We start from the raw sequence: 15285 nt of genomic DNA, 5'->3' as shown, positions 1-15285 counted from the left end.
CAGTCCAAAAAATTTAATTAAAAATTAAAATAATTAGAAATGATGATGTGAATGAGACAGGTTAAAGAAAACAATCAGTTGGACACCTCTGTGTCTGTGATCATCATGACACATGCTGTGTTAATAAATAATGGTCAGAAAAGAAGGTGACTGTTGCTAATAATAGCCAAAGAGACAATATATAAATATGCTTTGTACACTGTAAACCCGAACAGTACTACTAACTTAAAAAATGTGAGGACAATAAAATTAAAATCTGTTTAATAGTTAATGCTAGTTAAAACTTTAACATTTTCTGAATGAGTAGTGTAGTTTTAATTTTGTGTGATTCATTACTTTTGAGTAAACTTCACTAAAGTACATAATATTTTTAAATAAACTGATTGAGCAGCGCAATGACGTCATCTGCGTCACATCGTTGGGCGTTGCTCCGATCGACGTTCGAAGAATCCATTCAACATGGCGGACACTCGAAGGAAGTTAACACATTAAACAACTTGTAAGTACAACGAACAACTTGTGAACGTGTTTTCAATTGTTTTTTAAATGTTTCAAGAATATGTAAAGAATGACATGTTGAATCGTTTGGGATGTGGTACTTTTATGAAGGTTTGTGAAGCGAGGCAGTCGCCTTGTGCTTCGCGCACTTTTTGAATGCCATTTTAGCGCCACTATGTTAACGTCAAGCAAGCAGGGCAATCATTTTAACCTTAACTGTTAACGTTAACTCTTTTCAGTCAACGGTGGTTTTACGTTTTGAAAGTGTATTGATGCTGTTTTGGTAATGTTAAGCGCCCTGATATGGTAAATGTGATTGTATTCCTAACGTTACATGCATGGGAATGAACTAATGTTACTGGATAAATTAGAAGCAACTTAATGTCCACGGAAAATACATTGACATGAAGTTAACACGATATTGGATTAAGTAAACTAGTGCAATTTGACTGCCTGGAAATACTTGTTGTAAACTTATAACTTTTTTCTTCTCTTGCAGTTTGAACTGGATGCTTGCTGAGATTGATGCTTGCCAAATAGAGCCTCAAAACACTCATCTTTCTTTTTTCTAAATTCATTATATTTGTTATTATACAATTCTGTGCATAACTTTTGTTTTTCTAGGTTTTCTGAGTTTTAACGCATCACAAATGTCAACCTACGGAACCAGTTCTATGCTGAGCTCAACCGACACACACCGCAACTCATGGCCTTGTTCAGACAGAGATGCTGCGTGACATCCTAAGTGTTTATGATGTTCAGGTAAGTTAAAGATGGTCCAAATAAGGTTCTGATAGGGACTGCTGTGTCAATTTGTCAACAGTAACTAGAAGACATTTTCTTCATTGTATTCAAAATTGAAAAAGTTGGCTTATTTGTGTTAATTTTCACTTGTTTTCAAGGATTTTCATGACGCCAACATGAAGCACACTTTAGTCCTTCATGCGATCCCGGTATACCTACGCGAGGAGTACCTACAGTTCTTTAAGACGTGGAATGTAAGTATTCAGTGCATACACAGATTTGCTAGGATCAGGTTGCTAGAAGGTTGGTTGTTCAGCTTTGTTAATTATTATTGTTGTTTTTATTTGTATTATTATAAAAATCTCTATCAGTGATCTGGTAATTATGTAATAGTACCTATGAAATTTTTAAAACATTGAAATGTGTTAATGTTTTTGAAAGAAATCTATTAGGTTCAACAAGGCTGCATTTATTTGAAGCTAAAATTTCCAGCATCATTACTGTAGTCTTCAGTGTCACATGATCCTTCAGAAAATATTTTAATATTTTTGCTGCTTTAAAGGATTAGTTGAAAATTTCCTGATAATTAACTATCTCCTATCTCATCCAAGATGTTCATGTCTTTCTTTCTTCAGTGGAAAAGAAATGAAGTTTTTTGAGGAAAACATTCAAGGATTTTTCTCCACATAATGGACTTCAATGGAAGCCAACGGTTGAAGGTCCAAATCAATGCAGTTTCAAAGGAAGGGCTTCAGAGGCTCTGCACGATCCCAGACAAGGAATAGGGTCTGATCTAGACAAACCATCGCCACATTTTCAAAATAAAATGTAACATTTATATACTTTTTAACCTAAGTTGTTCATCTTCGCTGACCTGTGACACAGAATGGATTACGTAATCACGTTGTAAAGGTCACACTAGACGTAGGCAGAAGTACCGCCCCGTGTTTACAAAGTGCTTGTATGAAGACTAATACAAATATCCTTTAGCAAAAAAAGGTAACACAGCGATGACAGACAATTTGAAGTTGGAGATGGAGGTGTTTTTTTGTAAAGTCCGTTTGTATTAGTCTTCGCATGTTCGCTTGGGGCGGTACTTCCACCTATGTCTAGTGTGACCTTTCCAACGTGATTACGCAATCAGTGCTGTCGCAGGGCAGCGCAAGATGAGCAATTTAGGTTAAAAAGTATATAAATATATATTTTTTTGTTAAATGGCAGATGTTTTCACTAGATCAGACCCTATTCCTCGTCTGGGATCGTGCAGAGCCTCTGAAGCCCTTCCTCTGAAACTGCAGTGATTTGGACCTTCAGCCGTTGGTTCCCATTGAAGTCCATTATGAGCAGAACAATCCTGGAATGTTTTCCTCAAAAAACTTCATTTCTTTTCCACTGAAGAAAGAAAGACATGAACATCTTGGATGAGATGGGGCGAAGAAATTATCAGGAAAGGTTCATTTTGAAGTGAAGTAATCCTTTAAGAAACGTATTAATATTATTAAAAAAAAGGGAGAAAAAAATATATACTTTTATTCATCAAGGATGTTTCATTCGTCAAAATTGACAATGAAGACATTATGTAACAAATATTTATATTTCTTAAATGTAATAAACAAAATTAATAAATACAAAATAAATGCTGTTCATTAAACTTTATCAAAGAATCCTGGAAAAAGTATCACAATTTCCACAGAAATGTAAAGCAGCACAACTGTTTTCAACATTGATAATAATCCATAAATGTTTCTTGAGCAGCAAATCATCATATTAGAATGAATTCTGAAGGATCATGTAACACTGAAGACTGGAGTAATGATGCTGAAATTCAGCTTTGATCACAGGAATAAATTACACTTTACTATATATTCACATAGAAAAGTTATTTTAAATTTGTTGTAATTTTGACAATATAATTAATGTTTTTTTTTTATTATTATTATTGTATTTTGATTACATAAGTGCAGCCTTGGTGAGCATGAGAGATTTCTTTCAAAAGCATAAAATTTAATGTTACCAAACTTTTGGCAGGTACTGTACCCAGCATTTAAATGATATACATTGCAAGAATATTCACCTACCTATATAATTGCCTGTTGAGCAGTGACCTGTGGAATACTCATCTTTAATATAAATGCTATTGTCTACTTCTAATGTACTAAGTTAAACTTAAACCTCTGTGCTTCTTCCAGATGGAGGTGTCAGATAAACCAGACATCACAGACTGTCCTGTTGCTCTTGTCATGGTCAACAGAGGCACGACTAGTCCAGTTCATTTCAATCCTGCAAGCACTGCTATTGTGGTGGAAGATGATGTTGTGATGAGTGATAGCCCCAGGTTTGCCGATGCATTGTTGTTTGGGTTGATCTATATATTGCGTTTGGACTACCCCAGGAAACTCACTCTTACTTCTAGCTTCGTCCAGAAAGTACTGATGGGTCTTGATGGTAAACCACTGAAATTTGTCCACCTGTCTACTTAATCTAAAAAATGAGCTGTTACAAAATGTGTAGGCGACGTTAAGTGTTGTATTTAGGCACATGCATATGTCTGTTAAAACATTTGCATGCGTTTGTGGTGCCCAGTAACATGACTCGAATGTTGTTAAAAGTATTAATATAAAAGTTTACATTGGGTAGGCTAGTTGATGTCTTGCCTTTCAAATCGACTTCAGTTTCTCATGTTTGCATTTTAAATGGTACAACTTATTGATCTGAATATTACAGGGTTAGTTCACCCAAAAATGAAAATTCTGTCATTAATTCCTCACCCTCATGTCATTGGACACCCGTAAGACCTCCGTTCATCTTCAGACACAAATGAAGATATTTTAGTGTAAAGCTGATGGCTGAGAAAGGCTTCAGATAGGCCTCCATTGGCATTCAGTACATTTACACTCCCAAGACCCATAAAAGGCACTAAAAACGTCGTTACAAAGTCCATCTCACCACAGTGACTCTACAATAATTTTACGATGCGACGACAATAGTTTTTGTGCGCAAAAAAAATTCAAAATAACACCTTTTTCCAACTTGTTCTTGTCTTCCGTGTGTGTCTCCACGACGCATGCGCGAGAATATGAGCAGATCCGGCGTTCGGACAGATGACCCAGAAGCGATTTGTTTACGAGCAGAGGAAGACGTGCGTATCTCAGCTGTTGAATTCTACATTGATCGTGTTTTAGGTCTCGGCGTAGTTCTCAAAATGGGGCTTAAGTGTGCATTTCATGGATTCCCGAACGCCGGATCTGCTCATATTCTCGCGCATGCGTCGTGGAGACACACACGGAAGTCGAGAACAAGTTGGATAAAGGTGTTATTTTGATTTTTTTTTTGCGCACAAAAACTATTGTCGTCGCATCGTAAAATTATTGTAGAGCCACTGTGGTGAGAGACTTTGTAACGACGTTTTTAGTGCCTTTTCTGGGTCTTGGGAGTGTAAATGTACTGAATGCCAATGGAGGCCTATCTGAAGCCTTTCTCAGCATCAGCTTTACACTAAAATATCTTCATTTGTGTCTGAAGATGAACGGAGGTCTTACGGGTGTCCAACCACATGAGGGTGAGGAATTAATGACAGAATTTTCATTTTTGGGTGAACTAACCCTGTAATATGAGATGTGCCTTGTATGTACTTATTATACTTATAATTTTATTTCCCTTTTTTTGCCTTAAGTTTCATAGATTTGACGTCTTTTTATATATATATATATATAATTTATTTTTTTCATTGTTGTCTGATGCATGTTTTTATATTTTTTGTATTGTTTTTTTGTTGTATTTTTCATTTTCAGTTTGATGCATTGCTGTAAGAGTTGTATTTCCTCAAATACTTGTCTATTTTATGGCCTGATGTCTTAAAACGGCACTTTAAAATCTTTAGAAACTTGTTCTGTATATTTGTAGTGTTTTTACATGTTTAGAAACAGTCACATGGTTTTAAAAATGGTAAGACAAAATAAAATTCAATTCTACAGCTAATGTTGCATTTGTGTTTTTTTTTTTATATGCTCATCTTCAGCATGATCAATTCATTAGCCTTTGAGTCATAAGTGAATTTTGAGTCAGGTTTACTAATAAAATAATTGTTTTTGCATCAAAACAATTATGTATGGATAAATTAAAAACATTACACATGGCAAACAGTAGTATTAATTACAGTCTACTTAAATATCAGATAAAATGCAATATAAACTTTTAAGTTTGGCTTAATTATAATTTATAAATATTGTTTACTTAAACATTTTAAGTTGGTTTAATTAAATGTTTTGAGGTAATCGGTGTCTACAAAAATTTTGAGTATTCTGAACTTATCGGGTTTTACAGTGTACTATATTATTGTAGCAGTTAAAAAAATAAAAATACATGCATTTTAATAATAACATTAACCATGTGACTCTAATTATATAAACATACAAAAATAGAATGGGTTGTTGATAATATAAGGTATAATATTTTTCAAAAGTTTGGTGTCAATAAGATTTTCTCGTCTTTAAAAAAAAAAATCATACTTTAATACTTTTATTCAGCAAGGACACAATAAATTGATCACAAGCGACAGTAAAGATGTTAATGTTAAAAAAAGATTTATATTCAAAATAAATCCTGTTCTTTTGAACTTTCTATTCATCAAAGAATCCTATAAAAATATTACATTTGTATCATGTTTCTTGAGCAGCAAATCAGTAGCCTATATTAGAATGATTTCTTAAGGATCACATGACACCAAAGACTGGAGTATGGCTGCTGAAAATTCAGCTTTGCCATCACAGCAATTCATTACATTTTAATACATTCAAATAGAAAAGTTATTTTATATTTACACTGAACTAGTCATACGATGTTGGTGTTTGCTCACTGGCCTACAAGTCTGCATGATATTTTGGTCTTATGATATGTTTCAGTCTATGTAAATCTAAGATATTACTTGTTGTCTGTTTTCCAAGTTTAAATCTTAAGTCTAAGAAATGTAATAGCACACCAACCAGCAAAATGATCTGTAGCATAAACAGTGTGGGGCAAGTAAAAATCCTCCACTTTAGCTTGCTGGTTTTATGAGAGCTTCATTCTTAAAGGCTTTGAGAGTGGAAATGAGGTTATGATATTTCGCCACAGAAGCGCTCCCTGTCTGTCTCCTCCAGCAGAGCTTCAGTTCAGAGGAGCCTGTTAGTTTTCCCCCCAGAGACCTTCAGATAATGACACCCCTCAGTCTCGCGCCACATACGTCGCTCCCCTCGAGCTGACACATTGCATAACAGCCCTTTGTCTCAAAGCAGCATTCTGCTTGAAGCTCCTAGTGGAGGCTTTCGTCATATCAGTGCATCCTGTTATATAATCCTGTAGCTTTCCTAATCTGTTATCTTGTGATTTTGACAGGCTGATGACTCTGACCCTCATTAGCATACAGGCTTCATAACATTTCTGCGCACATATAGGCTACAGCGCGCCTGCTTCAGCTCATGACTGTCAGAGGATAGTTCAGTCACAGAAGCCACATACCTACAGTGCTGCAAGTGTCCTTTTCATAAATGTGAACAACTCAGTTTAATGGTAAAAGACTGCAAAAATGAAGAAGCTAATTGGTTTCCGTACTACATATGGTGAATAACTGTAATAGATCTAACCGTACATTTAATGTAATTTTACAGTAAAATACAGTAAAAAGTCATTGTATAGTTTAATTTACAGTAGAAAAAAACTTAAATTAACATTCCATAATTTGTATATAACACTTGATGTATTTTCGTTGAAATAACTGTTCTCTTTCATAGGTTCACTCGACGCTGCGTCACTTTAATGACGTAATGGGACGCCCTCTGGGTGTGCCGATTGTCTGAAGCCCTTATAGAATCACGCCAATTGATTGGCTGATGGCGCGCACGTCGCCCCACCTGACGTAGTCACCTATATTAGCGCGCGCGCGCCATCTGCTCCTCAGATTTCTCTGCCTTCACGAAGCGGCCATTTCATGCCCTTCAGTTATCGATTTTTCTGGCCCAAAATTCTAGGATTCAGTCGATATTTACCTCAGCACTTCAGCGACCGCGGATTGTGGAACTTTGTTCTCCTTGTGGTGAAGTGTTATGGAATTCCGACGTTGCCCACCGCCGTGCACTCGCTTCATCGCGATCGACGATCCCCACAGTAAGTGTGTTAAATGTCTGGGATTTCCTCACGCACGCGACGCGGTTCAGGGGTTCTCTAACTGTAAATATTGCGATAACCTCCTTCTCAAAACCCTCCGCTCAAGGCTCGCAGTTTTTGAGAGGGAGTCATCCGTTTTTCCCCGTCGCGCTCCCGAGGCCGCGCAGGCCTCTCTTGGATCCGCGACCTGGGGTTCGGATGTAGAGCTCGAGGATGTGGAGTGCGAGCAGACGGGCCTCGCCCTTTCTCTCCCTCTCTCCCCCGAGCACGTGCGCGGGACTCCGCCTGTGGAATACTCGCATGATTATCTCTGTCCCAGCCCGGAGGCACGCGATGCGGTTTCCTTCGGACTGGAGGATGTCATTTTCACTGCAGCATCCGACTCCGAGGATTTCGGTGCTACAAATACTGACAACGCTCTCCCGCCAAGCGGCCAGGAAGCGCAGCCATCAGCGGCATATGACGAGCTCGTGGATATACTCGCGCGCGCTACACAGAAGCTCGCGATCGAGTGGCCGGATGAACCCCGCGAAGCTCAATCTTCTCGGTTGGATGAGAGATTCCTCAGCGGCCCTAATTCTAGGCCTCCACGGAGGAAGCTACCATTCTTCAGTGATCTACACAGTGAGATTTCCAGATCCTGGAAGCAGCCGTTCTCAGCCCGCCTAACTAACACGGCAGCCGCTGATTTCACCAACCTCGTGGGTTTTGAGTAACAGGGCTATTCCGCTATTCCCGCGGTTGAGGACACGCTGGCCACTCACCTCGCGCCATCTTCAGCTCCCTCGTGGAAGTCCCGCCCCCTTCTTCCCACTAAGCCGTGTAGGACCACTTCTGCCCTGATTGGCAAATCCTACATGGCGGCTGGTCAGGCTGGCATGGCCCTTCATACTATGGCCATTCTCCAGGCGGATGTATTGAAGGAAATGGACGAGGGCACCGGTTTGACACCAGAAGCTGTAAAGGAGCTTCGTAAAGCCACGGATTTGGCGTTACGGGCTACTAAACACACAGCTCGCGCTGTAGGGCGCTCTATGGCGGGCGCGGTGGCGGCGGAGCGCCACTTATGGCTCAATCTCACTGAGATTCGCGATAAGGAAAAAGTTTTCCTTATGGACGCTCCGATTTCCCAGTCCGGATTGTTTGGGGAGGCGGTTAATACTGTGGTTGAGAAGTTCAGATCTGCAAAATCCCAGTCTGCCGCTCTTAAGCAGTTCATGCCGAGGAGAGCGAGGGACGCTCCTTCCCCCTCCCCCTCTCAGTCCAGAGATCGCCCCTCTTTCAAAAGAGAGTTTACCGCCCGGGCTGGGGAGCTCGCGGTCGTCCATTTCCTCGTCAACGTCCTCACAGACGCATCGACCCAAAGCGGCCCAGCAACCTTCTGCTTCGGCCACTTCGAGTCGCTCCTGACCCTCCGGTCAGAAAAAGGGGAGCTGCAGTTCACGACCGGGGCTGGGTCAGACCGCGCAAGTGTTTCTGCCCGCCCCCCACCAGCTCTCCCTATCCAGCTCTGTCATTTGCGCCGCCCAGCGCGCTTCGGAATACAGAACCGACTCTATCCTCGCCTTTTCCGGCGCTGAAGGAAGGAGACGCTGTCTGCTTTCTCCCCTCACGTCTGATTGGCTCACCATCCGCCGCTCGTCCAGACGGAGACACATCCGGTCTTCTCCGGGAACCAGAGCGGCCCAGCCTTCCACTGCCTACTCCGCGCCAGGACGCCACGTGCTCTCCTCTGCGGATGGCCACACCCCCCTCAGAGGTCCAGCTCGACACCCTAACTCAGGTATGTCCACCGCACCTCATCATACCTCCCACTTTGTCAAATTTCTTCCACGAGTGGAAGCTTTTGCCAGGGATATCATCCTGGGTCCTCCGCACGATTCAGTCAGGCTACACGCTTCAGTTCTGTCGCAACCCTCCTCGCTTCGACGGGGTCGCTCAGACGGTAGTAAACAGCGCCTCTCAGGCTTCTGTGCTACAACAAGAGCTCTCTTCTCTCCTCCTAAAGGGGGCAATAGAGGAAGTTCCGGCAACAGAGGAGAAATGTGGCTTCTTCAGCCGTTATTTCCTTGTTCCGATGAAAGACGGCGGTCTGCGTCCCATCCTGGACCTCCGCCGCCTGAACTTCGCCCTCTACAAAGGGAAGTTCAAGATGCTAACGCTAAAGACTATCTTGTCTCAGATACGTGCGGAGGACTGGTTTGTCACTATAGACCTGAGAGATGCTTACTTCCATATTCAGGTTGTCAGACGACACAGGAAGTTTCTCAGGTTCGCCTTCAAAGGGAAGGCTTATCAATACAAAGTCCTTCCCTTCGGCCTTGCCCTGGCACCAAGGACGTTCACGAAGTGTATGGATGCTGCTCTGGCCCCGCTGAGGCTCCAGGGCATCCGTATTCTCAATTACCTGGACGACTGGCTCATTCTGGCCCACTCCAGGGAGTTAGCCTGTCATCACAGAGATGTCGTTCTTCGACACGTTCAATCTCTTGGCTTGAGAGTGAACACAGACAAGAGCGTTCTTACTCCGGCTCAACAGACCACCTTCTTAGGTGTTCGTCTGGATTCCGTTCCAATGCAGGCCCGTTTGGCCCCTGCTCGGATTTCCAGTATCACAACATGCTTGGTCCGCTTCAGGCTAGGCCATCATGTTTCTGTGGGTACGTGTCGCAGGCTCCTGGGTCTCATGGCCGCAGCTTCCCCGGTGCTTCCCCTGGGACTGCTCCATATGAGGCCCTTCCTCTGGTGGATGAAACGCTCAGGGGCTCGGTCAACAGGATCGGCCCTTCGCCTATTGAAGGTGTCACGCAGATGCTTTCGTGCCCTATCAATGTGGCGAGACCCTCTTTTTCTTCAGAAAGGAGTCAAGATGGGGGCTGTTTTCCGTCGCCAAATGGTTACGACGGACGCCTCTCTTACCGGCTGGGGTGCGGTATTCGAGGGCAGACCAGCTATGGGGATCTGGGAGGGGGAAGTTCTCTCCTGGCACATAAATTGCCTGGAGTTGAGAGCGGTATCCCTGGCCCTTCAGCATTTTCTCCCCTCACTCAGGGGGCATCATGTCATTGTCAGGACCGACAACATGGCAGTGGTGTCTCACGTAAATCGCCAGGGAGGATCACGGTCGCACACCCTGGACAGGCATGCGCGCCGACTCCTCCTGTGGTCTCAGGACAAGTTTTTGTCCCTGAGAGCAGTCCATGTACCCGGAGTCTTAAACCTCGCTGCAGATTATCTGTCGAGACAGAAGCTCCGGTCGGGGGAATGGATGCTGAACCCTCAAACTGTGTCACAGATTTGGGAGATGTTCGGGAAAGCGGAAGTGGACCTCTTTGCCTCGAAGGAGTCGTCCCAGTGTTGGCTCTGGTTTTCTCTGAGCTCTCCGGCCCCGTTGGGGATAGATGCGTTCGCGCATCCATGGCCCAATCTGAAACTCTATGCATTCCCGCCCATCAAGCTGATTCCGGCGGTTCTGTACAGAGTAAGGGAGAGTGGGGCCAGCCTCCTGCTGGTGGCTCCACACTGGCCATCCCAGACTTGGTTCTCGGAGATGGTTCTCCTCCTGGACTCCTCCCCATGAGAGATACCGGTCAGGAAGGACCTTTTGACACAACTTCAGGGCAGGATTTGGCACCCTCACCCGGAGATTTGGAAGTTGTGGGTATGGCCCATCAAGGGCCAACGACACTAAACACTGGTCTTTCTGCGGACGTTCAGGAGATCATTGCTAATGCGAGAGCCCCCTCCACAAGGAAGCTCTATTCCTCCAAGTGGAGGGTCTTTGAGTCGTGGTGCTCGACTCATGCAGCAGATCCAGTTAACTGCCCGGTTGGTTCAGTTCTGGAGTTCCTGCAGGAGAAGTTTGCAGCTGGAGCAGCGGCCACCACCCTTCGGGTCTATGTCGCAGCTATAGCTGCCGGTAGGGAGTCGGACGAAATACCTCTAGGCAAGCATAGACTGGTTTCATCTTTCATGCAAGGGGTTAGGCGCCTGAGACCAGCACTCTCCCCTAGTATTCCCTCTTGGGACCTCTCCGTGGTCCTTGAAGGGCTAACTTTGGCTCCATTTGAGCCTTTGGAGTCAGCTCCTGAGCGAATTCTGACTCTCAAAGTTGCTCTTTTGTTAGCTCTGTCTTCTTTGAAACGAGTGGGCGATCTACAGGCTCTCTCTGTTAACGGGACCTGTATGGATTTTGCTTCTGGCCTAGTCAAGGTTTCCTTAAGACCTAGGCCGGGTTATGTGCCCAAAGTTTTGTCCACGTCATTTCGCTCTCAGGTTATTACTCTTCACTTCTTTCACCCCCCTCCGTTTGACTCGGAGGAAGACGAGAAACTTAATTTGCTCTGCCCAGTTCGAGCGTTGAAGTGTTATGTTGACCGTTCAGACGGCTGGAGGAAATCTAACCAGCTGTTGGTGTGCTTCGGTGCTGGCCGCCGCGGGCTTGCCGCTTCGAAGCAAAGGGTTTCCCATTGGGTGACAGAGGCTATTTCCTTAGCTTATGAGGTGCGTGGTTTACCTTCACCTCTTGATATTAGAGCGCATTCTACCAGAGGTGTGGCTTCCTCTCAAGCACTTTTTAGAGGGGCTCTTTTGGAAGATATTTGTGTGGCGGCAGGTTGGTCCTCTCCGCACACTTTTGTGAGATTCTATAGTTTGGATCTCGACATGGCTCCGGGTTCGCATGTCCTGTCTGCTTAACCTAGTCATGCAGGTTATCTGGTGTTCTTTGAGCCAGATACGGCAGCGCTTTAGCTTGGCGTGTTTGGTATATCGTTCCCATTACGTCATTAAAGTGACGCAGCGTCGAGTGAACCTATGAAAGAGAACGTCTCAGGTTACTTGCGTAACCTATGTTCTCTGAGTAGGGAACGAGACGCTGCGTACGCTGCCAAGCTCCTCGCGCTGCCGACAGGCCTTCCTTTTCGGCAGAGAAATCTGAGGAGCAGATGGCGCGCGCGCGCGCGCTAATATAGGTGACTACGTCAGGTGGGGCGACGTGCGCGCCATCAGCCAATCAATTGGCGTGATTCTATAAGGGCTTCAGACAATCGGCACACCCAGAGGGCGTCCCATTACGTCATTAAAGTGACGCAGCGTCTCGTTCCCTACTCAGAGAACATAGGTTACGCAAGTAACCTGAGACGTTTCTTAGTTCTATTAATGTTTTTTGTCATTAATGTATGTTTGTAAAGAATGTTTAATGTATGTTCTCATGATGGTGTTTAGTGTTTGTGTGAATGACACTGTGTGCAGCTTCTGTATATTAGCATTTAAAAGCTGCTTGGGATGAGATTTGATTCATCATGTGACTTTCTCATCGCAACCTGTTTTTGGTGGTTGTTAGCAGGGGCGGATTAACGTATAGGCTAACCTAGGCTGCAGCCTATGGGCCTGCATGATCAGGGGGCCTCTGTTCAGCGGTTTTTACAAATATTTTCATATGAATATATTTTTATATTAGTTCTACATTAGGCTACTAGTGTTACTCGGCAGAGGTTTTAAAATAACAGGCAATTGACAAGCACAAAGTATGCATGACAGATTTTAGGGGCAGTTCTCATGTGGCGTCTAAAACCTGTGGAAAATGACGGTGTTCTGACGATTTGTGCTACCTCCCATTAAAGGGATAGTTCACCCAAAAATTTAAATTATCTCATAATTTACTCACCCTCAAGCCATCCCGGGTGTATACGTCTTCTTTCAGGCGAGTACAATCTGAATTATATTAAAACATGTCCTGGCTCTTCCAAGCATTATAATGGCAGCCCTAAATTTGAAGCCTTCAAATCCATCCATTATAGAAGTAATCTACACCGCTTCGGGGGGTTGATAAAGGCCTTCTGAAGCAAATCAATGGGTTTTTGTAAGAAAAAATCCATATTTAACACGTTATAAATATCTAGCTTCCACAAGACCGCCTTCCGTATTCAACTTATGAAGAAAGTGTAACGCCTCTCACGGTTTTAAACGTTTACGCTACGTCCGACGTCGTCGTCGCGCCAGTTACGCTTTTTCTGTTAGTTGTATATGGAAGGCGGTCCGCCGGAAGCTAGATATTTTACTTAAAACATATATTTTTCTTACAAAAACCCCGATTCGCTTCAGAAAGCCTTTATTAACGCCCTGGAGCCGTGTAGATTACTTCTATAATTGATGGATTTGAAGGCTTCAAATTGTGGGCTGCCATTATAATGATTGGAAGAGCCAGGAAATTTTTTTATATAACTTAGATTGTATTCGTCTGAAAGAAGAATGTCCTATACACCTAGGATGGCTTGAGTGTGAGAAAATCATGGGGTAATTTTCATTTTTGGGGGAGCTATCCCTTTAACACAGATACAGGTAGGGGTAGCACAAATCGATAGTGAAAAATGCTACCTATCAGATTGTGCTACCAGCATCATATTCATGTGGTTTGAAGCTTGAACCTAAAACGACCCTTAAAGCAATGCAAATATATTGTTGGTAGCACAATCTGATAAGTGATACAACATACGAGTCATGTGTTATTGGGTGTGCGAGTGCAGACATCCCACTCTACAAAAACACATTTCAGGGAGATGGCACAATATTTTTGGAGTAGGCCTCTGTTTTACAAGTAAATACTATTGCAGTCTTTCTTTTTCAAAATTTCACGTTTGAAAAAAAAAAATTGAAGTTTTTCTTACCTATTGTGATGTGGCTTGCTATTGCTGCCGTCTTATGTGAGTAACAGTTTGCAAATGTTAAATTTTTTGTTGCATTAGCGAACATTGTAGGGGAGAGTGGGGGACAACCTAACGCTTTTTGACTTTCTCAGTTTGTGTAAATCCACTTAGGGTTCAGAGTATTTATTTTTTCCTACATTAATTTCACACGTCTAGTACAATTATGTGGCTTTGTTTCATTAATACAGTGTATACTGTATGGTATCATGTGTACAAGTATCCCACACAAAAGAACAAAACAAAAAACACTCATGTACAATACAATACAAAAGTCCCAGATAAATGACAAAATTAATATACATTGCAAAGAGACACTGAGAACAAAAAACAAAAACGTTTTGATATTCCTCGTTCAACCCAAAAGGCGATAAAGTATTTAAAGTAAAAATCCAAAAACTCTCACATTGCAACAGTTTTCTCTCAAAATCTCCTCCTCTTGTCGGTTTATGTACCATCTCTATACCAACATATTATAAGGCACTAACATTATGGCCCGCTTGTCTAAAGTGTAACGCTACAGGACTGTACACATCTCCCATCCTAATATTGCTATGGTGTTCACTAATGCGAACACATAATGATCTAGAAGTTTTGCCAACGTAAGCGAGACCGCATGGAAAACGTATAAGCTAAATCACGTGTAGATGAGCAAGTAGTTGTCCCATGTATCAAAATGTTCCGACCAGTGCAGGTGCGGGGACAATAAACAGAACAGTTCTCAGGGGCAATTTTTGAAGGGAACACAAATGATACAGCCGAAATCGTACTTGTAAGGATATGTGTACCAAAAAAAAAAAAACGTGGGCAGGTTGCTTAAATTATGGGTTCATTAGCCTATTATTCTTAATGAAAAACACAGCAAGAAAACAGGGAAATGACACACTCCCTTAAATAGCCGCTTTTACATTTCGCTTTGAAACCAAATCTTCCGTGATCATTTTGTCTATCAGCTGTTTGCTCTCGTGATGAATGAAATCTGACTCCTGCTGCGTTTGTGCTGCGACTCTCGTTTGAGCTCGTGCTGTATTGAGCAGACACGTTCAGTTTTTAATTGTTGTGTCTGTTCTCTAATTGAACTAAATTATTTTATTACAAAAATATTTTGACAATAAAATACAATTATTAACTTTTTCAAATAAAATAATGGCATTTTTAAATCATTAAAAATAAACAAATTTTTGAGTTTGACAACAAA

General features: G+C 42.5%; 1 protein-coding gene across 1 annotated transcript; it reads left to right on the top strand.

The window, feature by feature from the left end:
• The first annotated feature begins 439 nt into the window (after window positions 1-439).
• LOC307133723 (uncharacterized protein) lies at window positions 440-3972 on the top strand. The gene is made up of 4 exons (XM_079828945.1): window positions 440-499; window positions 998-1260; window positions 1401-1496; window positions 3432-3972. The coding sequence occupies exons 2-4, from the start codon at window positions 1225-1227 to the stop codon at window positions 3720-3722; spliced, it is 423 nt and encodes a 140-aa protein (XP_079685071.1). The 5' UTR covers window positions 440-499; window positions 998-1224; the 3' UTR covers window positions 3723-3972.
• Window positions 3973-15285: the final 11313 nt, after the last annotated feature.

The sequence above is a fragment of the Gobio gobio genome, assembly GCF_949357685.1.
Source record: "Gobio gobio genome assembly, chromosome: 11".
NCBI lineage: Eukaryota > Metazoa > Chordata > Actinopteri > Cypriniformes > Gobionidae > Gobio > Gobio gobio.
Note: the sequence above shows the minus strand (reverse complement) of the source record. Positions and strands in the feature narration are given on the sequence as shown.

Bases quoted from the DNA above. Each gene is read 5' to 3' on its own strand.
- LOC307133723 (XM_079828945.1), top strand. From the start codon at position 1,225: ATGCTGCGTGACATCCTAAGTGTTTATGATGTTCAG. The intron at 1,261-1,400 runs GTAAGTTAAAGA...CTTGTTTTCAAG, and splicing joins TAAGTGTTTATGATGTTCAG to GATTTTCATGACGCCAACAT. The intron at 1,497-3,431 runs GTAAGTATTCAG...TGCTTCTTCCAG, and splicing joins AGTTCTTTAAGACGTGGAAT to ATGGAGGTGTCAGATAAACC.